Raw genomic sequence first — 25,772 nt, forward strand, 5'->3', positions numbered from 1 at the left:
GCGCTGGTAGCTGTCAGTGTGGACAGACTGCAGCGCTTTCCCTACTCAGCTGTACGAAGACAGGTTTAACTTCCAGCGCTGTACAGCTGCAAGTGTAGCCATACTCTAAGAGTGACAGAGTTGCAGTGATCTGTCCATCCAAAGTATCTTTCAGGGTGGACCCAGGAGGTAAGCCCTGGGGGTCTCCAGCTTCAGTTTGGTTTCTCTGGCCCTTTGAGATTTCAAACAGCAAAAGAGAGGAAAAATCTTCATGTCTGGTACTTTTATTTCCCTCTTCCAGCATTCAAAGGGATGGGGCAAGTCCTTCTGCATGTACTTCTCCATGGGTGGATGGAGCAATTAATGGCCCACTTAAATGTTGATAGCTCTCCTGGATGGGCTGGGGGAGGGGGAATTCCCTTGCATGGGTTCACAAATTCAGAGCAAACATTTTCAAAGTTACAAAGCAAAACTTACATATTTTCTTATAGCCTGGAATACAGACATTATGAGTGAGATTAAGGCATGCAGCAACTTGGAAGCCTCTCATAGAGTCTAAACATTAAAAACATTCTTATATGACTAACACCTATTTTGAACAAAACTAACGTACAGGTGAAATGATCTGGTCTCCAGCTATGAGTTTGTCAGTTCTTAGCTAATGCCTGAAGTCTTGAAAAGAGCTGGCACCTGCTCTGCCAGCATCACAACCTGATTATTATACTGCTGCCTGGGATATCTCACTGTTACCCATTTTTCATACTTAGAATTAGCTATAAATTCCCAATACTTTGATTCCTATCGCTTATCCAGTTTTTAATCTATGGCAGGATTCATCTCTTGACCCAGAGTGAGGTAAGGAAGGTTTCACAGAATCATAGGACTGGTAGGGACCTTGAGAGTTTATCTAGTCCACTCCCCTGCACTCATGGCAGGATTAAGTATTATCTAGACCATCCCTGACAGGTGTTTGTCTAATCTGCTCTTAAAAATCTCCAATGATGGAGATTCCACAACCTTCCTGGGCAATTTATTCCAGTGCTGAACCACCTTGACGGTTAGGAAGTTTTTCCTAATGTCCAACCTAAACCGCCCTTGCTGCAATTTAAGGACATTTTAGTGGAAAACCTTTTGGAAATCTAAATAACCTACACCAACTGATTCCCCTTCGGCCTCTAATTGATTACACCTAGTAGGTTAAAGGGTATGTTTGTAAGTCTTTCGTGATTCAGCATGTTCGATGTGTAAAAAGAAACATTCCCAAATCTGAAATTTTGCAGTCAAATATGATACCAGGGTAAAAGACACATTAGAAACACATAGATAGGAAATCTGTATGTTAAAACAACCTCAGTGATGACGGATGGTTAAAATACAAAGAATACTGCATATCAGTTAGCATTTTTCAGGTTAGAAAAATGAAATGTATATCAAGGATCCTCAAATGCATTTGCATTGTGTGTATCACATTTGTCAGTGATGACATTCTAAATAAAGTTTGTTTGGGTTTTAAAAAGCTATCTACACCTGCCTTTATGTATTGAAAACAATGAGTGGTGTGCATGATATTTAGATGTTGTCTCTTTCAATTAGAAACTGGAAACAGCACCACGAGGACAGGAATTAATGATGGAAAATTCATCCTATACATTGATGTTGACTGTTCTGTGATCCCCAGAGTCACTGAACTGACCAGCAGGTTGTCTCTCTTCTGCTGGAACCTAGCATGGAAACCAGACAAGAGGTTAATGCCACATCATGATATTTGGCCAGTTTTTCCCCTAGAAGTTACAGAGGTGATTCTACTTATATCAATTGTCAAACATGAATAGTCTACTAAGGACTGCTATACCACCCAGAGTGATCAAAGTTTGCGATGTTGCATCAGGCATCCTGTATTGAAGTTCCCAGATCTGGCTCATGCATTTCATTATTAACAAGATGACCTAGCCTGCCATGTATGCCTGTACTAAAATCAGCAATTATGAGTTATTTGCTGTCTTTTTAAACTGGAACTGTCTCAAAGCCATGCCAAAGGAAGTATTTTATAACATGTTCTATAACCATCTATATAGCATAAAGACTCCATCTGTGATTTTCAAAAAAGCCTAAAGGAGATTGGTGCCTAATTCTCACTGAACTTCAACAGGAGTTGGGTGCCAAACTCCCTTAAGATCCTATAAAAATACCAGGCTCTATTAGAGTCATGGGCTAAATAGTGACATGGTCTTACCCAAGTAGATTCACTGGCTCTAGTAGGACTCTGTGGTGGTGAGGTGAGCAGGCCCGTATTTATTGTTAAAATAAGGCTGAGTTTCTTTGTGAATCTTTCATCAACACTTCAAAACTTTTCCACTTGCTCTAATTGTTGTTGTTAAATATTTATATTATGGACACACATTTCTGGAACTTCTGCAATCTACGTTGCACGATTTCCCCAAGATCAGACAGAATCAATTACAGAGCTCTCAACAGGACCCATGTGTCTGGCCACTCATCCCAGACACTATCCTTTTTGATCACAGCTGACCCTTAGGCAGGAAGCTTCCCTGGGCCACTGGATCAACCAAGTTGCATTTCTAACACTGGAGTGGTTTGTGTTTCCCAGCGCATTACTGCATTCTCCTCCTCTCACCAAGCAAATAGCCATGATTCACATACAGTACAAACAGTTTAGGCCTGGTTTTAGAAGAGAGATTGACCTAGCTACATTGCTCAGGGGTGTAAAAAATTCACCCCCTGCATGTTGTAGTTAAGCCAGCATAGCCCATGGTGTAGACAGGTGTAGCCTGATGGAGGAATTCTTCCATCAACCGAGCTACTGCCACTCGGGGAGGGGGAGATGGGAAAACCCTGCCCACTGTCTAAGAAACATCCACTCTATGGTGCCAGTGGAGCTGTGCTGCGTTACCGCCCATTGTGTAGACATGCCTTTACTTCCCACAGAACTTACCTCCTCTGACGTTGCACTTTACAGGCTCACACTAACACACGACATTCAGGTATTTCTCTCTTCTTCCAGCACATTTTTCACCTGAGTTTGCTCGTGCTCCCCTCTCCCCACAATATAACTTACTGGAGACCATAGCTCTGACAAACGCTCATGACCAGAACATGACAGGCTGAAGACAATGCCAGCTTCTAAGGGGCCAGAAGCTTCCTGGTGCCAAAACCCTTCTCTTTGAAAGCTAACTGTAATCTTTGGTATACTCTTGACTTGGGGGGGCATGGTGCCTATGGTTGTTTGTGAGATTCCAGTGCCGAGAGGCCTTAATTGATATCAAGGTCCCATTGCGCTAGGTGCTGTACAAACTCATAGTAAGAGTCTGTCCTTGCCCTGAAGCACCTACCATCAAAATAGACCAAACAGAAAAAGTAAAGTGACTTTCACATTATCCTCATTTTACAGATGGGGAACTGGGGTATACAGGCAGCTAATGACTTCCCCAGCTTTACAAAGATAGAGCCAGGAAATGAACTGAGATCTGATGAGTCCTAGCAGAGTGCCTTTACTATGAGACCTTCCTTGCACCTACACTGCAAAGCCTGAGATTTTCTTCCTGGCTTCCCTCTCCCCCGCAGCCCCGTCCCCAAGGTTTCTCTTTATCATATGAAACAAAAAAAAGAGTTTGTTTTTTAAAACCATGAGCAATAACCATCTCCTGCTATGCAATGAAATCGATTTCAAGAGCTGTCTCCTTTGCAGCCTGCCTATAGAGGGCCCATCTCTCTATTCCTCCTCCATTCACTTTCAGAGCTGTAGCACTGAAAGTCTTGTGATTTTGGAGGCGAGCCTGAGAAATCCTAAACCTGAGATTAGGCAGGATTTTTTAAGCCTGGCTCCCATGTGTAAGTGAGTCCCCAGTTCAACCAAGATTCAAGTCCTCCCTCTCCTACTAGGAAAACAGAATTGCGTTGTGTTGTAATCTTCTAATAAAAGGCAATGAAAGCTGCACTTCCTGATGGTCTGATTACTCCGCGGTTATATCCTACCTCCCAGTAAACGGAGTCGTCGTAGCAGTTCTCATCAGGTGCTTGTCCCAAGAAAGGCAAATTTAGAACCAAACCTGCAGGAGAGAAAATACGGTGAACCACAGTACTCAAACCTGCCATAACAGATGCATAAGAGAGAGCCTTGGAGGGGGAATCATGGCCTTTGTCCTATGGCCCTACCTACATCTCTGATTTTGTACTTCCGGAGAGGTACTGACTCCCTTTCAGAAACACCCAGCATCACAAAGGATCAGCCCCTATATAATATTAAGCCACTCAATAGTCTAGGCAGTGCAGGTTAACACTTTCCATTATAAGACCCTAATTTCAGTTGCTTATAGCTTTTCCAAACATAAACTGTTTGGACTGAACTTTTCCATGCTGAGGGTCTGCCTCGGGCTGAATTTTCTTTTGGAAAGTATCAGCTAAAAGGGCTCACGCCATTTCTGAGATTAAGGTTAGGGAAAAATATGTTTATTCCCTTCCCTCCCATGTTAAAAAAATTCTTACAGCTGTTTCATTGAGAAGTTCTAGCCTTCTATGCTTCAGGGCTTGAAATTTGGCATGCGGTTGCCTGGGTATTAGGGACGTGCCTTTGACTGTGCTTGTGACAATCAGCTGAAATTTGGTCAAATTCTAAGCCTTTGAAACAATCAGTATGCACATGTTTGGTAGAGGCTGGCAGTTAACTTCTCTGAAGAGTTCATATTTACTGAGCATGGTCCATCCCCCTACAGTTCCTACCTGAGACTCAGGAATTCTGGGTTCAATTCCAGCTTCTGGGGAGAAGTGTTCACTAGTGACTACAGAGACTTCTGCCCCAGCCTGTCCCTGTCCAGCTCTGCTTCTATTCTCCCTTGTCACCCACCCCAGCTCCTGTCCTGACCTTCTTATACTTCCCATCCCACTGCAGGTGGAGTGGGAAGTGTATGTCATTAATTAAGTATATAAGTATAATGAATTAATTCTGCTATTTCCTAACATCTGAGTACTTCACTTTATAACCTTAACCTTTTTTACAGCATAGGTTTTTGTTTTTTTTAAGATCATATATACATATAAGCTTGCTGCCTGATTCTTGGATTTCCATGCAGGATTTCTTAAAAGTGTTGATGGTTTGGAGACGATATGTTACGTGTCTCCTACTGAGCACCCACAGATATACTGGAAAACAAACCAGAAGCTTTTATTCCAATTCCACAATCAGATCCTTATGCCTGCGCAGATTCTCTGTGCGTATCCAGCTACATGGTCAGGCATTCCGGCCTAAAACTGTTTCCTTAACCTATCTGATTTACACCCACTGGCATACAGATAGATAGCTATTAAATTATTCACTGTTCCAAACTTTTATTTTATTGAAGGTTCCTTAATTATGGATAAAAAAATAAATAACCCAACTGCTAAGTGACATATATCACTGGCAACAGCTTCAAGAAAACAAGAAGATTCCCAATGCGATCCTTATTTTAAAATTCTTTATTGAAGGTTTAGCAGTGGGTAAGGTTGTGCAGGAAGTCAGACTAGATAATCATAGCGGCCCCTTCTGGCCTTTAAAGCAATCAGTCTGTTTTTTTGGTTGACATTGTTTGCACCACAAAGTGCTACCTGAGGATGTCTCTATAGTTTGCATCTTTCTGACCTGCATTTGGGTGCTGTTTGCATCTTACTAACCTGCAAATGCTCCTCCTACCAAAGCAATCCCAATGGTACAACCCAGGGCAGCAGCCTGCATGGGAGCAGAAGGAGAGTCAGTCTCCCTGAAAATGAGAAAAAGGCAAATGACAAAATATTAAAATACCATTGAGTTTCCAGAGCTGGTATTCTGCTAGCTTATACGCATGTTTATCATCATCCCCTACTGGATGAGTGTGCTTTTTAGGGAAGTTCATCTGCAGGAGAGCTGTGCTTTCATCACAAAAAATTGAAACCATGTAAAATTTATCCACTTTGGGTTTCGTTTCAAACCCAGAGCGTGGCACAGACTAGTTGAGAGGTTTACTGAAGTTCCTCCATGCAAAAAGAGCAATGCTATATTTTCATGTAAAGTTTCCATGAGAGAAACAGGGGAGCACAGTGTACGATGCTGTCAACTGTTGTGATTTTATTGCAGTAGTAGCTTTTTTCAATTCAGGCTGCGGATCCTAGATTCAGGTGAGTTTGTGAGAATCTCTTCTGTCATTAGAAAACAAAACTAAGGGCTTGTCTACACTTACCAGGGGTTCGATGCATGGCAATCGATGCATCGGCGGTCGATTTAGTGGGTCTAGTGAAGAGCTGCTAAATCGACTGCAGATTGCTCTCCTGTCGACTCCTGTACTTCACCTGAATGAGAAGCGCAAGGGGAGTCGATGGGAGAGCGTCTCCTGTTAACATAGTGTAGTGTGGACCTCGCCGTAAGTAGATCTAAGAACGTCAACTCGGTTCTTAGATCTACGTTATTCATGTAGCTGGAGTTGTGTAACTTCGATCAATCTCCCCCCATAGTGTAGACAAGGCCTACATTTCTAGCTCTTGTGGGTCCAAAGAAAAGAAAAGAATGAAAATGTGACCTGAGTGCACCCTAAAGGTTCAGAAACCAGAAGACAAATAAAAAGAACGCCTCTTCCCCTGGTTTTTTTTTTTTAAAAATCTCACTATTTTAAAGCCAATCTCATGATTTATGACCATTCAGGATAAAATACAAAATAGCTGCCAGTGACTGCAGAGAGGAAAGCTTCTAGAGGTTTAAAGGTTCAGTATACAGAAAATCATATCAGTTACATAGCTCAATACACCATGCATTCAAGCAAGGGTAGGGCCATTTTATGGTTCTGATCTGTACCAGGGGGTTGACAGATTTACTCTGAATTGTTAGGTATGTTTGGCTTTGCAGGTGTGATTGCATTGAAAATGCCTAAGATATGACTGCAGTGGAAGAAGTGGCTTGTAGGACCCACTGGATTTTGCACAGCTCTGTTGTGGTACTAGTGAGGCTGTTCTTCTAGGTCATTGGCAGGGGCCTATAGTTCTGGTGTCAAAGATCATGAATCTTATACCTGGTGTGTCATGTATGTGATTAGCTGTGACGTCTTTATGTAGAGAAGCGGCTAATTTTGGACAATTTGGGCATGGAAAAATATATTTACATTTGGGCACTCCTGTAAGAATCACGTTTTAACTGCAGAATCGAGGCAGTATTTAAAAAGGTCTGACATCAAACCAGAGGTGCATCTTCTGAAAAGAAATAGCATTTAGGGTGACCAGATGTCCTGATTTTATAGGGATAGTCCCGCTATTTGGGGCTTTTTCTTATATAGGCGCCTATTGACCCCCACCCCGTCCTGATTTTTCACACTTCCTATTTGGTCACTGTGATGTTATTGACATAATCTGGGACCATATAGAACATGGTTGCAACCAAAGTCCTGTAGTGGCACCGAATCTTGTATGGGGGGGTCAAATGAGGTGTCTAAGACAAGGTTATGGTTTGCTGGTTATAATTATGGTGTCTATATGTATGTATCATTTTTGTAGTTTAAGTTACGAATATTGGCTCTATACTGTACCTCAAACTTATGCTATGCTTCTGGGTGACATCCCAGACAAGTTGGTGTTAGCTCTGCCTAGCCTGCTTGATGGCCCATTAAGGACCATCAGCTACACAACTGACCCATGGAGAGGAGGCAGTTATGCCTTGTAACTCAGCAGAGTATGCAGGGACTTGCCCATGTGACTGCAGACTCCATTTTCCTGTAATTTTCCACAGTAAGAACAAAGAGGTTCTTACACCTGGAAAAGACTATAAAAGGCTGATGTCTCATCTCCATCTTGTCTTCAGTCCTGCTTCATACCTCTGGAGGGACTTTGCTACAAACTGAAGCTCTGAACAAAGGACTGACTGACCCATCCCAGCGGGGGATGTACTCCAGAGACTTGATTTGAACCTGCAGTTTACTTCATCACTGCTACAAGCCTGAACTAAGAACTTTGCCATTGCTGTATGTAATTGATTCCATTTAACCAATTCTAGCTCTCATCTCTATCTTTTTCCTTTTATGAATAAACCTTTAGATTTTAGATTCTAAAGGATTGGCAACAGCGTGATTTGTGGGTAAGATCTGATGTGTATATTGACCTGGGTCTGGGGCTTGATTCTTTTATTGGGGTGTTGGTTTTCATAACCATTCATCCCCATGACGAGTGGCACTGGTGGTGATACTGGGAAACTGGAGTGTCTGAGGGAATTGCTTGTGTGACTTGTGGTTAGCCAGTGGGGTGAGACCAAAGTCCTGATTTGGTTTGCCTTAGAGGTGGAAAAACCTCAGCCTTGGTCCGTAACTGTCCTTTTTAAGCAATTTGTCCTGAATTGGCACTCTCAGTTGGGTCCCTCCAGAACAATATTGTTACAGTCACTCTATCAGTGTTCATGCTCCTTTCATGTTTCTCCTGTGCACATTCTCTAACAAATGGGTTTTCTGTTCCTTGAAATAGAATTTTTAAGTGATTGTTCAAAATAGTGACCAAAAATGTATTTCAAATTTTCAATCCAAAGGATTTGCACTGGAAACCTGATTCAAAGATGCAAACAGATAACCCAGGATCACTTTCATTGCATGGACATGCACCTAAGGGGCAGAGGTAAGGCTGTGAATAGACACTTCCTGACTTTTTAGTACTTAACTTGCAACCTTAAGTTTGGAACAGGACAGTGCCTGATTCTCTCTCATTTACACCAGGGTAAATCAGCAGTAATCACATGGAAGTCTACAGAGTTAACTGGATGTAAAACAGGTATAAGAAAGGGGAACACCAGGCCCATGGGTTTTATATTTAATATAAACTGTATGAAATCTGTTATATAAAATTCTTATGCAGAGCTACAGGAGAGGATTCAGTTTAGTCAGTCTGATCCCCCCATTAAAGTGGTGAAGGGGAATAAAGGCATTCTTAGGAATTGCCTTGGTTCATAGTCGAGTAATTCTAGATCCAATACTGCAACAAGGGACTCCATATAAAACATGGAAAGAAAACAACATAGAATGCAACTTCACTAAAGAAGACTCACTTCCACCTTCTTTCTTTCTTTCTTTCTTTCTTTCTTTCTTTCTTTCACTCACCTCAATTTGACGTGTGCCACAGCGGCAATGATGCTTGCAAGACCTCCCAGTAATCCAGGTAAACCATGTAAATTATGGACACCACACGTGTCATGAATTTTCAGTTTAGAAGAAAAGAATGGCTAAAAGGAGAGGGAAATACACTTTCATGTCAAGGTATGGGCTACAGGTTTCATTGACCAGTTTTGCTAGGCAAATTAACTGAGGGGGAACGTAAAATATCAAAATATGTTTCCAGGGCCATCCCTAGGGGGGGTGCGGGGCCTGGGACGGAAGTGATGATACTTCCTGGCCGGAAGTGACTGGTGACTTCTGGGACCAACCACACTGGGGGCGGGTAGGGGAGGCAGCACCGCTGGGCTCCAGGGGCGTGGGGCTGCGGCACCTGCCTTTCCGGGGCTGGAGGGGTTCAGCAATGCTGTTGCACGCTCTCCCTCAGGTGGAAGGGGCGGGGATCCCCCAGCCAGCAGTTCACCCACTGCCCATGCAGCACTGGCCAATTACACCAGCCCGTGGGGCCCCCCAAAGCGCAGGGCCCCGAGTGGTCGCCCCGATTCGCCATCCCCTATGTATAGATAAGGATTTGATCTTAACCTAGAGGACTTCTCCATCATGGTTATAGTAATTATGGAGAAGCGAATCCCAATATTACCCGCATTATGGCACAGAACACAGCTGCTCTATGATGCTACTGAACAACTCAGCCACGGATGTGAAGGTTGAGGGCTGAGTGATATCTACATGCCACCTAAAGCTGGCTGAAAATTTTCCAAAGGAACGTTTTTCTGTTGAAAGATTCTGTTTCACTGAAATCAAAACTTTCTACTGAATGTATCAATTTTGGTGAAATTACATTTAGAAACCTATAGAATGAAAATCCTGAGTTTCAGCCAGCTCTAATGCCTACCCAATCCCTTCATCTCCCCAGTGTTTGGGATCCTTATTCAGGATGGCAATTAAGAACATGTTTTAGTCCTATTGGCTTCCATGTAGCCCGCTGGCTAGGTCTCGATGTCTGTACAGACCTGATTCTGATCTTTCTGCCTAGTAAATCAGGAGTAACTCCAGTGAAATCAATGAAATTACAGTGCCGTGAAGCTAGTGTAAGAGAGATCAGAATCACGTCCTGCATATTCTACTTTATTTTATACTTACAGTCAAGAACTTGAACCCGATGACAGAGATGACACCAGCAATACTACCAATTAACATAGCACCAAATGGGTAGATGCTCATGTCGGCACAGGAACCCACTGCTACTCCTCCTGCTAGGGTGGCATTTTGAATGTGAACCTGTGCAAGACAGAAAACCCTGAAGAGTAAGATGACAGCTGGGAATGGAGACCAGGTTTGTATGTGAATGACTAAGAGCACAAGCCTCCTCTGTCTTCACACGTGATATTTACATTGTAAAGTATTTATCAGTGAAACTTAAAAGTGCATCTCCAATACACTGATGTCAGACTGAGGCAGTCAAGGAATGAATTACGACCAGCAGAGGCCTGGTTTTGATTCTACAGCACAATCGCTGCTCTGTAGGGTCCCCTTCTGTACACAGGGACTGGATATGTAGATCCATGGATCCACACTAAATTCATCTATTGGCATAAGGGGAGGCTATATAGGTAGTTAATTAGGCTGCTTAATTTTCAGAGGCAGTTCCTATGCATCTTCCCAACCCAGCCCGCAGGCAGGACAGCTTTGAGGGAGGTCACACGCTGATACCCTTTAAAGACATCCTCCCACTACAGGGAACAGCAACAGTGGTTGGGAGACTAGCCAGGATCTGACTTCCCCATTCCCATCAGCTAGGACATTGTGGGGGAGAAGGACATCCACTTTTTCAAGGTCAGCCCCACCAAAGCTACAAGGACAGCAGCAGGGACCACAACTCCTCTGTCCAGTGTGGATCGAACCCCGGCGACCCCCTCACCCCAGTGGTCAGCTTTAGGGAGGTGGGAGGAGGTGGCTTGCCCTCTTGAGCCCCCCTTCGCTCCCTCAGTAGCACTGGCCTAGGGCACTAGAGTGCCCAACACCAGCCAACTGAGGTGGGGGGTTTGCTCTGGAAAGAATCCAACTCAAACTATCACTTGAGGGAACACTTGAATAGAATGGTGCAGAGTGGACCCAGGCCCCAACTGCCTTCCGGCCTAAGGGGCTCCCTGTGGAGATGGTATGTTGCCCTAGAGGGCATGAGGAGGAACTGTCTTTGCCACTGACCCCAATGTGGTCCTCGCTTTCCCCTCCCACATGTCCCCACCCCTGTAGCCAACCCCAGTTGGATTAACAGTTGGGTTTTAACCCTGGCCCTTCCGTACTACAGCTTGAGTCAATGGATTAAATCCCCTAGCTGGGAGCTGTAGCAGACACATAAATCTCAATGGATCATAGCCACTAGAGGGAGCGGGGAAACATGCACAGAACAGTGTGGGTTTTACACACACGCACACACGCACACACACACCCCACAATACAACCCTAAACTTTTTTGAACCATAAACAGGGGTCCTAGTTTGGTCTGTGTTTGGAGCAAAGGATCCAGCTGGTTCTTACATTTTCTGAACCAGCCCATCCATGGACAGCCCTCTGTCACCGTAATTCTACGCTAGATTTAATTGCAGACATGGGATTGTGACGTGACTCTTACCATATCCAACTTGCCTCTGTGTTCGACCAGGCTTGAGAGGGCAAAGGCTGTGAGTGTGCATGCAGCCATAGAAAAGTAAGTGTTAATGATCGCCCTCTGCTGGAGATCAGGGTGCGCAATGGCAGAGTTAAAACTGGGCCAAAACAACCAAAGGAAAAGGGTACCTGCATGAATGCAAAAAAAATACAACAACATTAAATCGCAGGCGGGTTTTCAATGTCAGATACTCCATTCGGCAGAACAAGCCAGCCCAGAGCAGGAGAAGGGGGAAGTGCAATAAGAAATGAATAGACGATTGGCAAAATGATGGACTATTACCCAGAAGCTTTTGACACCGGAGATGAAAGAGAAGACAAAAGAAATCCCCCAGCCCATGTGACCTCCAGTATCTTCCTGTGACGTGGACAGGAATTCAGGATGGTGAGGTGCTAGTTCTTCCAAAGACTCGCTGTGTAGCCCTGCTTACGTCACTTCGAGTAAGATTCTGTAATGCTCAGTCACCCTGAGTAGGACGTTACTCCCAAAGTAACTTCTAGGGAAACCCGCAGAGAGAGACTCCTCAACGTGAATAAAGGTGGCAGAATCCGGCCCGTAACCTCTTCCTGTCTCAGTTTCTCTAGCTGTAAAATGAGCATCATACTAGTGCTTACCTACTTAGCAGGATGTTAACTCATTAATTAGAACTGGTTGATAGTTTTCCATTGAACCTTTTTTTTTAAACAGAAAATTGACTTTTTTCCCCTAAAGTAATTTTTTTTTTTGCAAAAAATGAACCATCACTGACATGTTCTGTTTTCTTTTTTGCAATGACAAACCAAAACATTTTCGGTTGCATTGAAAACACATCTGCAGCAGAAGAAAAGAAGCGTGCTGCAAGGAGAGGGAGAAGCACAAGTCTCTAATATAGCAACATTAGTATTTACACTGTATCAGCAGCAGGAAGGAACAGCTGACCCATTATTTTGACAATCCACTTCTCTTACTTACCAATCATGGCAAACATGTCCGAGTGGTAGACTGACTCTTCATTTTTATGTCCCTCTTTCAGACCAGGACGATACAAGACTCGCGCTGCAGCCAATCCAAAATAGGCTCCAAAAGCATGGATAGTCATTGATGCTCCAGTATCAGTGGCCTGCAACAGGGAAAAAATGTGAACCTAAAACTGGCACCATCCATACTGGGAACAGGAAGTGGGTAGGGTTCCAACAGAGGAGGAATTTGGATGGGTCTGGTTGTGCACCTTCCATGGTGGAGACCAGAGTTAGAAGTTCAGGCTACTACAGAGAGACACAAGTAAGGATTAAAATGGGCTCAGTAACTCTTACCCACCATTTAAACAAGGCACTTTTCTAGTGACCATCTTTAACACTGCTTCACAGTTCTGTTGTTTAACAGAGATCGACCCAAACCTAAACTCTGCCCCCCAGCATCCCTAAAGCTTGGGAGGGTTCACACAATCCCAGTCCCAAATTTCAAGTTGCTCCTCGTTTACTAGTGAGTGAATCAAAACTCCAGATCCTAGCACCCTCAGATTTTTGGGGTTTGGATTGGAGTTCTGTGGCTCGAATTGCATCTCTAGTTTTTTTTTTTTAAATTACCTTATATATTATATGCTGTGAGAATTATCTGCCAACTGTTAGCCAGGCAGTACAATGTTCTAGAGGAGATGCTGGGCAGATATATACAGACATGGGAGATACAACAGGAAAAACATAGTTTAGTGTCAGGGATGGATGACTCAAAGATTTCTTGTCTTGGGAGCAAAGTAAGGTCTGAACTAAAGACAATGAAAAGAAGTCAGGAGATCTCCAAAGATCTGGACGAGCAAGTTTCATATTGGGCATGAGACTTTCTCTCAAAAGTAGATGGTGCCATTATTTTCAAAGCAGCTCTCTGGGCTCTCTCATGCAGAAAACCAGAATCATGTCTATAGACCTAGAAGTCAGCTGCTCTTCATTGCTCTTTGAAAGCCATTTGTCAGTTATATACAGGATATTACTATCACCTTTTACCCAAAGGCGGGACTTCAGGAGAGGACTTTGAAGATTCAGCAGTCACAAGTTATGCTGTAGCCAGGAGTTAGCAAAGAGAAAGATAGAGGAATTGGCAAGTGAGTTGAGGAAGACAAAATTGTGTTATACGCACTGAAGCAGTATCTGAGTTTGAAGCTAAGCAATGAGATATCCGGAGAGGAGACGACAGGTGGGGAAGTGAAGAAGAACAAGGAGGGAGATTGGATTCACCCTATGACAGAGCAAATGAATGGGAAATAGAATTCTCCACACACAGAGAACCGTTTACTTTAACTGATGGAGATAATAGTAGCTTTTCCTCCTCAGTAAATGTATATTTCCTACCTGTAGTACGTTCACAACAAGATGTTCATTGCATGAAAAGATTGTGATCTCCAGAATGGTCATGATCAGCATCTGGACTGGACTTGTTTTCCCCAAGACAGCTCCAAATGAAATCAAGACGGTGGCTGTACTGAAGTCTGCATTTATCATACTGTATTTAAGAAAATAAATAAAAACAAAAACCAGTTTAATCTGACGAGAAATGAAATGGTTCCCCAAACTTGTATCAACACAGTCCATAAAGCTAGAACACTCGAAGAGTGAGATATCAGTTCTGCTAATTGTACATAAAAAACTCCTTACGACTGTTTCAAAGTGTGGCGCCCAACACATGCCGTGGGACAAATAGTGTGTCCCAAGGAAGGTTACATACATGCACAGACTGCATTCTTGCCAAGCAGAATGAAATCACGAAGAAAAAGTCAGCTGAAACAAGGCAATTGAAAACACACAAGAAGATTGTTATTATCTAATTGTTATTGTCATTGCTGATGTTTCCAAAGGCAACTGTAAGATGAGTAACTCCCTTGTTCTGGGTAAGATTCTCCTCTTGGGATACGTCGGTATAGCTCAGCTCTGAAATTCTACTCCCCCTGTATGTGCCTTTCTCCCACTGTCATCAGGGATAGATTTGCCTGGGTAGGTGTGGGAGGGGGTGAGTGTTAACTGGTTATTGGAATGGAATAAAAGTATGTTAACTAGAGCTGGGTGAATAACTGATTTTGAGTTTGGCCAGGACAAAACTCAGAAAACATATTTGGCTCCAAAAATATTTGGAATTTGTCAGCAAATTGGAAAAAGGCAAACTTCAGAAAAGTGTCTTCCTCATAACCATTGGCCTTATGGTTGGGGCACTTGCCTGGGATGTGGAAGACAGAGGTCTGAATCACTGCTCTGGATCAGGGACTTGAATACAAATCTCCTTCCTTCCTCAGTGAGCATCCTAACACCAGGCTTTGGGCTATTGCAGGGTGGGTAGCATGCAATGCCTCCTGTTAACACTGCTACACACACACACGAGCCATTGCAGTCAGGGGATTTTTGGTGTTAAATTAACTGGGAACACCATTGGGCCTGAGAGAGAATTACACTTACCTTTCGATGCCAATATTAATTGTTTGTTTCTTCATGTGCCAAAATCCTTGCATCAGGGTACCCCACTGGAGACCAAGCGCAGCAATGAGCATGTTGATACCGACACTGCTGAATCCATATTTCTTCAGGAAGGTCATTAAGAAACCAAACCCAACGAATATCATCACATGGACATCCTGAAAGACTGAAAGGACCATGGGCTGATAAAACGGAGGTATTTGGGGCAAAGAATAGGCAGTTCTTTTCCTACCTAGCTGCTTGGCAGAGAACTATGCCACCCAACCAGTGCTGACAGCCAAGATATAGATAGAAGCCACCCAACCATTCTTGCTGTCTGAAAGATGAGAAGATCTTTGTACTGCAGTTAATGAAAATGTTATTTTTAAAATTGCATTAAAAATTGCAACCTAAATTCATTATATTAATGTGGACATTTACCAATTAATAAACAAGACCCCCCTGCAAACTTCACTCTTCTACAGTGCCTTACATACCTCTCAAGGATTGCTCTGCTCCCAAAAGATCTGAGTCCCTTTATGAATATGAATAACTTATGTTTCAATCTGAGTTTGACTTTCTAGTCAGAAAATTACTAGGGAATAACTCATTCTTTCAGTCTCCCCAATAACATAAAGGTGTCTAGCAACAACAGGGACCGTGGACATTGTAAATGGAATACTTAGCTTGAAGATCCATTCTCCAGGAGTATTATTTTGCACACTATTTCTATTAGAACTACCACCAAGTCTGCATTACCACCTTGTGCCACACGAGAGCGCAAAATGCATTCAATGAGCTCTAATACAGTCGAAGCCATTATATGGCGAGAAGCCTGCTTATTGTCTGCAGATAGGCGAGTCAACATTACATTGGTGAACACTTAAAATCAAACAATATTTATAAACAACTTAGATGAGGTCCCTGATCAAAGTGCTCTATGGATTTTATATGTACTGTCATATTATGGTCCTGATCCTGCATGGAATGCACACAGGCAGACACCAGCACCTCCAGGGAGCCCCACTGAAGTCAATGGGGCACAGGTGCTGACCTGCACTCTTCTCACCACAGGAGAGGGGTCTATATGCAGATTATACTCAGGGCCTTATCTTCAGACTGGACATTCTCAGATTTATTTTATAATGTAGGATCCTCTCCTGACATCAATATGGGATCTCCCGCTCCCAGGGGCGGTTCTAGCAATTTTGCCGCCCCAAGCACGGCGGCATGCCACGGGGGGCGCTCTGGCGGTCGCCAGTCCCGCGGCTCCGGTGGACCTCCCGCAGACGTGCCTGCGGAGGGTCCGCTGGTCCCGCGGCTCGGGTGGACCTCCCGCAGGCGGCTCGGGTGGACCTCCCGCAGGCGTGCCTGCGGGAGGTCCACCCGAGCCGCGGGGCCAGCGGACCCTCCGCAGGCACGTCTGCGGGAGGTCCACCGGAGCCGCCTGCCACCCTCCCGGCGACAGGCAGAGCGCCCCCCGTGGCTTGCCACCCCAAGCGCGCGCTTGGCGCGCTGGGGTTTGGAGCCGGCCCTGCCCGCTCCCCCACCCCAGAACTGCACCCAAACCTTTCTGACAATCATGGTCGTGGTTACTATTTATTTTTAAGGGTTACACAATAGTCTTAGATTTTCCATTTTGGAATGTTGATTTACAGCTGAATTTTTGATTGCGATTTAAAAAAAAATGTTCATCTTGATTTGCTCGCAAAACATTTCCCTTCCTTGTAAGAAGGCAAGTTGAAATGACCCTAGAAGGTCTGACTGTGTATAGTATAAAACATATATATGATTCAGTGACAGTGAATTTTATTGTTATGTCAATGGAATATATTTATCCATTCTGTGTTTCACAGAACATCTTGAAATAAAGAACAGGTTCTCTGGTCATTCTCTCTGCTTGGCAGGGCGGCTGCGGTAATGGTCTCAGATAGTATGAAAGAGATCAAAAAGAGTTTCGTTTCACCAGACTGAAATGGCGGAATTAACACATACACATGGACCACAATAGAAAACACACAAATCCTCAGGGCTGCCCAGAGGATTCAGGGGGCCTGGGGCAAAGTGGGAGAGCGGAGATAATAAAAGGCACCACCCACTCCGGTGCTTGTACTCACCGGGTGGCGCTTGGAGTCTGCAGCGGTGGGTTCTTCACTCAATCGGGGTCTTCAGCAGCACCGAAGGACCTGCCGCCAAAGTGCTGCCGAAGATCCGGACCGCCACCAGGTGAGTAGCCAGGCAAAGGATTCTCGGCCAGGGCTCGTTGGGCCCCCGCGGGGCCCAGGGCCTGGGGCAAATTGCCCCACTTGTCTGTCCCCCCTTCCCCCCGGCGACCCTGCAAATCCTAGAGGATGCTTTTCCTCTGAGGACTAGTGACAGGTTGTTATTCTCTAAGCTGGCTGGCAGATTTAACTACATGACTTCTATTTGTTTCAATGGAAGTTGTGTGGCTAAATCCCCTAGAATTTAGCTTTGAAAATCTCAACCACAGGATCCTAATGCTTTACTTCATGTGGAATAAGCACTCTTCTGTGGCCTCAGTGTGAATGAGTTGGTCATCAAGCCTATTTCTCCAGGTCATAATCCTTTTGAAGTCCCTCTCTTTTCAGCAGCACACCCGTAACCTCTTACAGGCAAAACATTAAGCTCATAAATTCATAGATGTTTAAGGCCATAAGGGACCTTTATTATGATCATCTGGTCTGACCTCCTGCCCAGCACTGGCCATAGAATTTCATCAAGTGCTTTGGACAAACAGTTCCAGCTGATTTCCATCTCCAAAATGTCCCACTGCAAAGACAGAGCAGGCATCCTCCCTACTCTTTGCATATTCTTGGCTGTGCTTCTGCAGCTATGATTTCAGGCCCATTCTCCACTGGAAACTTCCATAGCTGAATAACAAGCCTAGAGAAACATCCCCCACTTGTTTATAGAAAATCTAGCAGCGGCCTCCAGGTAGCCAGTATTAGTAGTGAATTAAACACCTCACACAGCACCAGAGACCTCCCTGATCTGATCTTAATCCCTCACTTAAAATGACATTACCAGGATCTTTCAGAGCAAACCATCACAAGCAATAATTCTCCCCAGATTCAGGGGGTACAACATCCCAGAAGGGCTCAGGCACAGATGGCCACTGACCTTTTCTTTTGAATGAAAGAGACAAAAGTAAGTTGATGGGTTCTGGATTACATACCAGAATGATATTCCTGGATAATCAAATGAAGTGACAGTTCCTGTTTCCCCCTCATTTGGAGACGCAAGGGTCAAAATCAATAGGAAAAAAAAGTTTATAGCTGCTCTACAGATATTACTAATTATTATTATTATATTTTATTATTGTCAATTCTCCACCCCTGCAACCAACAGCTTGTGGGATCAGGGCCTGAAATTGTAAGCATAAAACAATGCACAGAATTTATGAAGTGTTATGACCCTTGCAAAGCCATTCCATGAAATCTGTACAAAGGATAAATCTGTAAAAGCTGTATGAAAACATCTATTGTGGCTTTTATACAGAAACAGCCTATTTGCTCCGCTTCCACAGAAATGAATGTGAAGCTTCTCTACAAGTAAGTATTTGAACATGTTGTGATGCAGCTCTCCATTTCTTTTGGTCAAACTCACTGCGGGTGTAAGAAGATAGAGCAGATTTAACCCTTGGTATAACTAAATTGACTTCAACAGTTACATCACACATGAATTTGACACACTGCAGTGTCAGTTGCATCACAACACAATTGAATACTTATTTTTTCTCAGTCAGCCTAGCCACGTACATTCTCTGAGAAACAGCAAGGGCAGTAATCATGTCCCTCACAAAAACAGCCCTGAACAGCATTTTTCCCCCTCCTGGTGGAGGTTATGGTTTGTTCTATCAGACTATTACTTGCCATTGTTTGCAATCTGTTGCTTAATTCACCACAGAAACAAAACAAAGAAGTCTGTTTAATCTAAACAATCAATAATGTCTATATATAGCATCCCAGTACTCCATGTCTTGAGAAAAGAATACTGGAGGGACCAGATAACAGTTTTCAAATATGTTAAGGGCTGTTATAAACTCAGGCGCCAACTTTTTTCTGCGCTGGTGGGTGCTCGTACCCCCAGCCCCGCCCTGACTCCACCCCTGCCCCAATGAACCCGCCCTAACTCTGCCCCTCCCTGCCCCTATTAGACTCCTCCCCAAATCCCCGCCCCAGCCCTACATCCTCCCCCAAGCATGCCGCATTCCCCCACTTCCCCCGTCCCTCCCAGGCTTGCCCCGTGAAACAGCTGTTTCATGGCGCAAGCGCTGGGAGGGAGGGGGGAGAAGCAGGACACAGCGGCGTGCTCAGAGGAGGAGGCGGAGGCAGAGTGGAGGCGGAGGTGAGCTGGGACGATGGGGTGGGGTGGGGAGCTGCCGGTGGGTGCAGAGCACCCATGGAGTCGGCACCTATGGTTATAAAGAGGATGGTGATCAATTGTTTTCCATGTCCACTGAAGGTAGAACAAGAAGCAATGGGCCTAATCTGCAGCAAGGGAGATTTAGGTTAGATATTAGGAAAAACCTTCTACCAATATATTCTGGAATAGGCTTCCAACGGAGGTTGTGAAACTCTCATCATTGGAGGTTTTTAAGAACAGGTTAGACAAACACCGGTCAGGGATGGTCTAAGTTTACTTGGTCCTGTCTCAGCGCAGGGGGCTGGACTTAATGACCTTGTAAGGTCCCTTCAGCCCTGCATTTCTGTCTATGCTAGAAAGTTTTACTGAGTGTTAATGAAAATTAAGCTAAACATGATCTAGGGTAACATTTTCATAAGAGCCCAAATACCATTTTCAAAGCTGTCTTAGACTCCCTGGTGCCTAAGTCACACTGCCTTTCATTGAGGCTCCTAAGTTTCTTTTGAAAATGGGACATAGCTGTTTTTGAAAAAAATCCCCCTAGCCCTTAGTACGGACAAGCACAATTGTGTTTAAAAACACATTAACTGGTTGGTGCTTATCCTAGGCACTCCTAAAGGTTGACCAAGACTAGCTAATATGTTTTAAGCATGTCTGGCTTTTGTCTACACTAGGTTCAATGCCCTGTTTAAAATTTTGTCAATTGATAGATTTTAAGGCCAAAAGGAACCAATATCATCATCTCATCTGACCTCCTGCGTAGGGTAGACCAGAGAATCTCACCCAGAATCTGTCTCCAGCCCACAGCTACTTTTTGAAATACCTTTGAGAAAGACGTCCTGTCTTGATTTGAAGATTCCAAGTTATGGTGACTCTACGGCATCCCTGGGTAATTTGTTCCAATGGTTAATTGCCCCCACTGCTAAAATGTATTCATTAAAATGTGTTAATGTTAAATAAGCATATTGACTATGAATTAAATTAATCATTCAAAGGTGTTAATTAATACGTGTTTGAAACACTACCCATTTTCCTAGTGCAGACACGGCCATTGCAATGATTGGCAGGTCTGTGAGATTCTGGGGCAGTCCCCACCTCAATACTGCCCTCTCTTGGTTCCTTCCCTTGGGGATGTGTATGAAGCCCAGGGTCTGCATAATTTAAAACCAGACTTGGCTGGACCACTGTTTCATCAAGACTCTGATAGGGACCAACACCTCCTAAAAGTCAATGGTGCTAAGCTGACCCACACCAGCGCATACTTCTGGCCCATTTCTTCCAGTAGAACTTCGTCTGGGGTATGTGCAGGGTCCTGTACTGTTTTGGAGGGATACTAAGGGGCTTGTGAAATACAGAGTTTGTGAGCAGTATCTTGAGAAAGACGTGAGACAGGCAGGTGCTGTTCAAAGCCACCACACGCAATTCTGCCAGTGCAGCCCAATGCTGATTTAGCAGTTCCACTGCCGGGTCACTCTGCATGACTGTTGATCTCTGTGCAGGAAATGTGTCAGTCCCATAGAGATTCTCTGGGGTGTAAAATAACTAATAGTGACTTCAGCTGAGACCAAGGAGAGAACAGTGTTGCATAAATACTGGTGTCAACACAACCAAGTGAATTTACACCTGCTGAGGATCTGTCCTAGAGGCTTTAAAGTAGAATCAGGCCCCTATTCTCTGCTCAACAGCGTACACAGGCCATGAAGGTGCTGCAAATAGCTGGGGGAAAATTCCCCTGGTGCAGGGCAACTGTATGTAGTCCTGTGCTGTCCTAATTCCAGTCCCCCGGTCAAAGAGGTTCTGCTAGGACCTGTAGGAAGAGTTTTATAGCACTCAGCACTATGGAGACTTTTACACTTCTTATCCTTGCTTTCAACACCCTACATGATGGGGTCTCTGCCAATGTCACGGGCCTGTTCTGCTTTCATGTCCTTCCTCCACTCGTACATCCTCTCCATGTCATCTAGGATGCCAGACGTGATAGCCCCTTTGTCCCCTCCTCCTTCTCTGCAAGCTCTTATACTTGTCTATCAAAATCAATTAGACAAGTCTCCACCGTCACCTCATTTCAATCACTTCTGAAATTCCACTTCTATGGCATCACTTGCAGAAACGAGCATGTCTGTACTTTAACGTATAAAACCAAACACAATAGGAAAACAGAACGTTTGAGCCAATTGAACCATACGTGCTCCCTCAGTTTAGGCCGTATATACTTGTTTGTAAGACAATTGTTTTAGTAAAAAAGGGAAGCATCAGACAAGGGGGTCGGCTTATGAACGGGTATAGAGAGGGAGAGGTGGGACACAGCCCCTCCCCCCAACAGAGGGAGCAAGGAAAGGCAGCACAGCCATCAGAGCCAGAAGGGAAGAGGTGGGGCCAGAGCCTCTCCGCTTCTGGCCACGCTGCTCTCCCTGCAGCCTCCGAAGCAGCTGCAGCTCCGGGGCTGGCAGGCTACAGCCGTGCCGCTCGGCCCCGGCCCCCAGAGCAGGCTGTGGCTGCCTGGCCCGGCCCACCGGAGCATGCTGTGGCCGTGCCGCCTGGCCCAGCCCGCTGGAACATGCTGCAGCTGAGCCGCCCGGTCTGGCCCACCGGAGCAGGCTGCGGGCGCGCTGCCCAGCCTGCCAGAGCAGCTCCAGCCAGGCCAGAGACATCCTCACCTGGCCTGCCCCAGCTAAGGTGGGAAGGGATGGGATGGGGAGAGAGTGGGGGTCCCGGGCTAGACGTGTGGTCATGTGGGGGGTGGTCACAGGGGTTACTCCCCTGACCCCCAACTCTCCCCCCTCCAAATTTCCCCACTAGTTGCTGTCCCGGCCCATCAGGGTAAGCAGCTGGCAGGCCGGGACACTTTGTTTACTTAGGTTTACCTCCGTGCCTGCAGATGCTTGAGGTAAACAAACCATCTTGGCCCGCCAGCGGCTTATCCTGATGGCCTGGGAGCCAAAGTTTGCCAACCCCTGAATTATAGGGTCAGCTTATGAATTGGTCATAAAAATTTGCCATTTTTACTTATCCATCTTGTGGGGGTCGGCTTATAAACAAACTGGCTTATGATCGAATATATACGGTAATTAAAGATCCATAATATCTTATTCTACATTACATCCTGAGGCAGATCCAATGGGATTCCAGACAGGTGAAGCAATTCACACTAGCAGATCTGATTAATATCTATATTAAACTAATCTAGAAGCCCTAAAGCATATCAAGGCCCCATTGTGCTAGGTGCTGTACATAGGTAGTGAGATTCTGTCCCTCTCCTGAAGAGCTTGCAGTCTAAGTTTAAAGCCAGATTCAACAAATACGTTTAGACAAAAAATATTGGCGGGGGAGGGAGAAGGGGCTAACTGCAATACTAACTCACCTCGTGTGTGAGCTCTCTGAGGCAGAAAATTATCTGCTTTGTGTTTTCTAGGATGTGCCAAGCCCCTTTGTAGGTGCTACAAAAGGATAGATGACACTAATGATTAATAATGACAATAATGATACTCCCTATGGTTCTAGCTGAAGGTAGGTTACAATATTTTTCAACTTGACACAATTCCTCTAAGTTTGCAGAAGTGCTCTTCTACTGCACTTTTCTCCTTCACAAGTAACAAGCCCCCTAAGACCCAGGGCTTACAGGCTTTTCACACATTGCTCACCTGAACTTCTGACCAAGACAGTGTGCAAATTGGAAGTTACATTCCCTGGCCATTAGGCATACTGGAGAGGAAGCATGGAGTCAGGTGTTCGGGGTTTTCACCCCACTCTGCAATTGCCTCTCTGTGTGACTTTGCATGAGTCACTTGCCCTCGGTCTGCTTCCACTTTTCTTTGTAGAGATCCGTGGAAGAAAGGCATTAGGATAATGCTGAGTAGTTTTATAACTTGCACGGAAAAGCCAGACAAGAGTTTTTACATAATATACTAAATTTGTGTGTACAATTAAAATCCAATTCTATAGTACAGTATATGAGCACATGTGTTACATGATAGTATGTCTGATTCCCCACGGCCTTGTACCTGTCATTTATACCTGTGCAAGGTGAGAGTTGAACAATATAATATCAGAATAGCAACACTTAATCTGCGCTTTGCACAGGCATAAATGACTACACAAAGAGCTGGGCAGTGGAGAATCAGGCCCAGGGGTCAGAGCCTTGGCCCAAAGATCACTCTGGAAGTGCAATGGGACCATAAAGCTGCCTAGAATGGGGAGCGGGGGATTCCTGGTTCTCCACTATCTCCTTCAGGCCTCCCATTGTATGGAGCATGCCAGGGGCCTGCCAGGGAGAGGAAGTATGGCTGGAGCCCTGCTGAACTCTGGCAATCCCTGGTGGACGTAACAGCATTTTTTGAGTGAGTTACCAGCCTATATAAAGCGGAGCAGCCTCAGAACTGCCATAATTGACGGTAGGGTCCAAGCAAGGCCCTGGCAGCCCTGAGACTTGAGAGAGGAACCAGGTGGTATAATGCCACTTTTTTCCACCCCTGGGTCCTGTGTTCAGTACAGTTCAGGATTAGGTGCTTAGCTGCAGGCACTGAGATTTCATGGGCCCCTTGAAGTCAATGGAAAGACTCTCAGACTTCAGTGCTCTTTGGATCAGGCCCCTGGTGCTTAGATATCAGTGATGGGTTCATTAAAAACACTTGAGATACATTTAGATAAGAGATGGGAGACTGAACTAGAAGGACAATTGCTCTGCTCTGGGACGGAAACTCCTGTATTTCTGTTCCAAAGAGAATACTCAGGCCTCAGGGCAAAAATTTTTCTCTCAGTGACTCTGCTGCATTGACTTCATTAGGGTTGCCCCAATGTAGCTGACTTTGACCCTCCATGTTGGTCAATTCACATCTGAATAATGTACTGTTTTCCCAGCTCCCCCACATGGAGAATGTACCATTTACTCTATGAGCAGCACATTAACAGCACATGACTAATAGAGTGGAATCAATGAAAAGAGCCCATAGTTCTGTCCTTCCTGTAACAGTCACTAAAAGACAAGCTGAAATAATGCATCAAGAATGATGCCTACTAACATTTACCACACTAAGGCCTTTTTAGTCGAAAATAAACATTTGAGATCGCAGTTTCAGAAAAGAATATCTCAGCTGATGTCAGCAAATCACACAATCCCCATTCGTAAAGCGTCCTTGCTATTATTTTATTCCCATGGATCAGCTCTTCATGAGAAGAGAAATAGAAGGCAAACAGCAATATTATTGTCCAGGCAAAAGAACCTCCCAAAACAGCTTCAGACTTTTACAGCGTAACAAACATAAATGCATAAGGATCGTATGTTATAACCTTCCCAAATGCCATGATTCGGCAAGTGGAACCCTTCGAACTAGGGCTAGAATTCTGGTTAGTGGTAACTGCATACCCTGCCCAATCCCTGGTGCCGTTAGTTATAGAATAAACAGAACAGAAGAGTTGATAAGCAGCAATACAATTCATTCAAACAGATGAGCCTGAATTCCTGCACAATGCTAGTGATCACTCAATTGCAACCTCAGCTTCTCCAAATCTTACCCTGCTATACAAACAATAATACTTACATGGATATAGTAATAGTTTATCCTTTTTGCTGGGCTGGTTGTCTTCATATCTTACAAATATCCCAAATAAAACAATAATTAACACCTCCAGAAAAATTGCCAGGATAGAGAATTTGAACCTCATGTTGGTAGCAAAGGCTGAAGGCATAGTGAGAGTGCTCAAAGCTGCAAGGGCTTGATAAAGAGAGAGGTTTGCTGTTTGCCTTCAATGGGGCTGGATGATACTGCCAAGACGAGAGACTGGCCCAAGTGTCACACCCAGCAGGGGAGGGGTGTAATCGGGTTCAGTTAGTCGATTCCTATTCCACAGGCTGCTTCTGGGTATGAAATGTTATTAAATGCTAAAGCAAGCCGGGTGACTTACATGTTTCATATAATTTGTAGTGCAAAGTTTCTCATCTAGTTATTTTCTAGTAATCGATAATGTTGTCATTATGGTACTTTAAAAAAAAAGGAAAACAGCAATTTGGAAATCTGGTTCACGTAGCTATCAACTCCAAAATGCAGTAGCACATAGTCATTTCACCAAGATATAAATTGCTCTAATTAAAAAAGGGGAAAAAACCCTTTGTCTGGTATGAAGTCTGAGAAACCACTTAACCCTTAGCACTAGGAGTATCTTGGCACAGAGACTTGGTTTTACTAAGTCCTAAGAAGCACCCCTTGAGCCTGTTTTACA

General features: G+C 44.5%; 1 protein-coding gene across 1 annotated transcript; it reads right to left on the reverse strand.

Annotated features, from left to right (window-relative positions):
- On the reverse strand, positions 1-25,298 carry RHAG (Rh associated glycoprotein). The gene is made up of 10 exons (XM_039532587.1): positions 25,094-25,298; positions 15,174-15,357; positions 14,079-14,229; positions 12,706-12,853; positions 11,719-11,882; positions 10,227-10,364; positions 9,072-9,193; positions 5,647-5,732; positions 3,973-4,046; positions 1-1,700 (listed from the first exon to the last, which is right to left on the reverse strand). The coding sequence occupies exons 1-10, from the start codon at positions 25,239-25,241 to the stop codon at positions 1,623-1,625; spliced, it is 1,293 nt and encodes a 430-aa protein (XP_039388521.1). The 5' UTR covers positions 25,242-25,298; the 3' UTR covers positions 1-1,622.
- Between the last annotated feature and the right edge of the window lie 474 nt (positions 25,299-25,772).

Source organism: Mauremys reevesii, linkage group 3 (assembly GCF_016161935.1).
Source record: "Mauremys reevesii isolate NIE-2019 linkage group 3, ASM1616193v1, whole genome shotgun sequence".
In the NCBI taxonomy this organism is placed as follows: domain Eukaryota; kingdom Metazoa; phylum Chordata; order Testudines; family Geoemydidae; genus Mauremys; species Mauremys reevesii.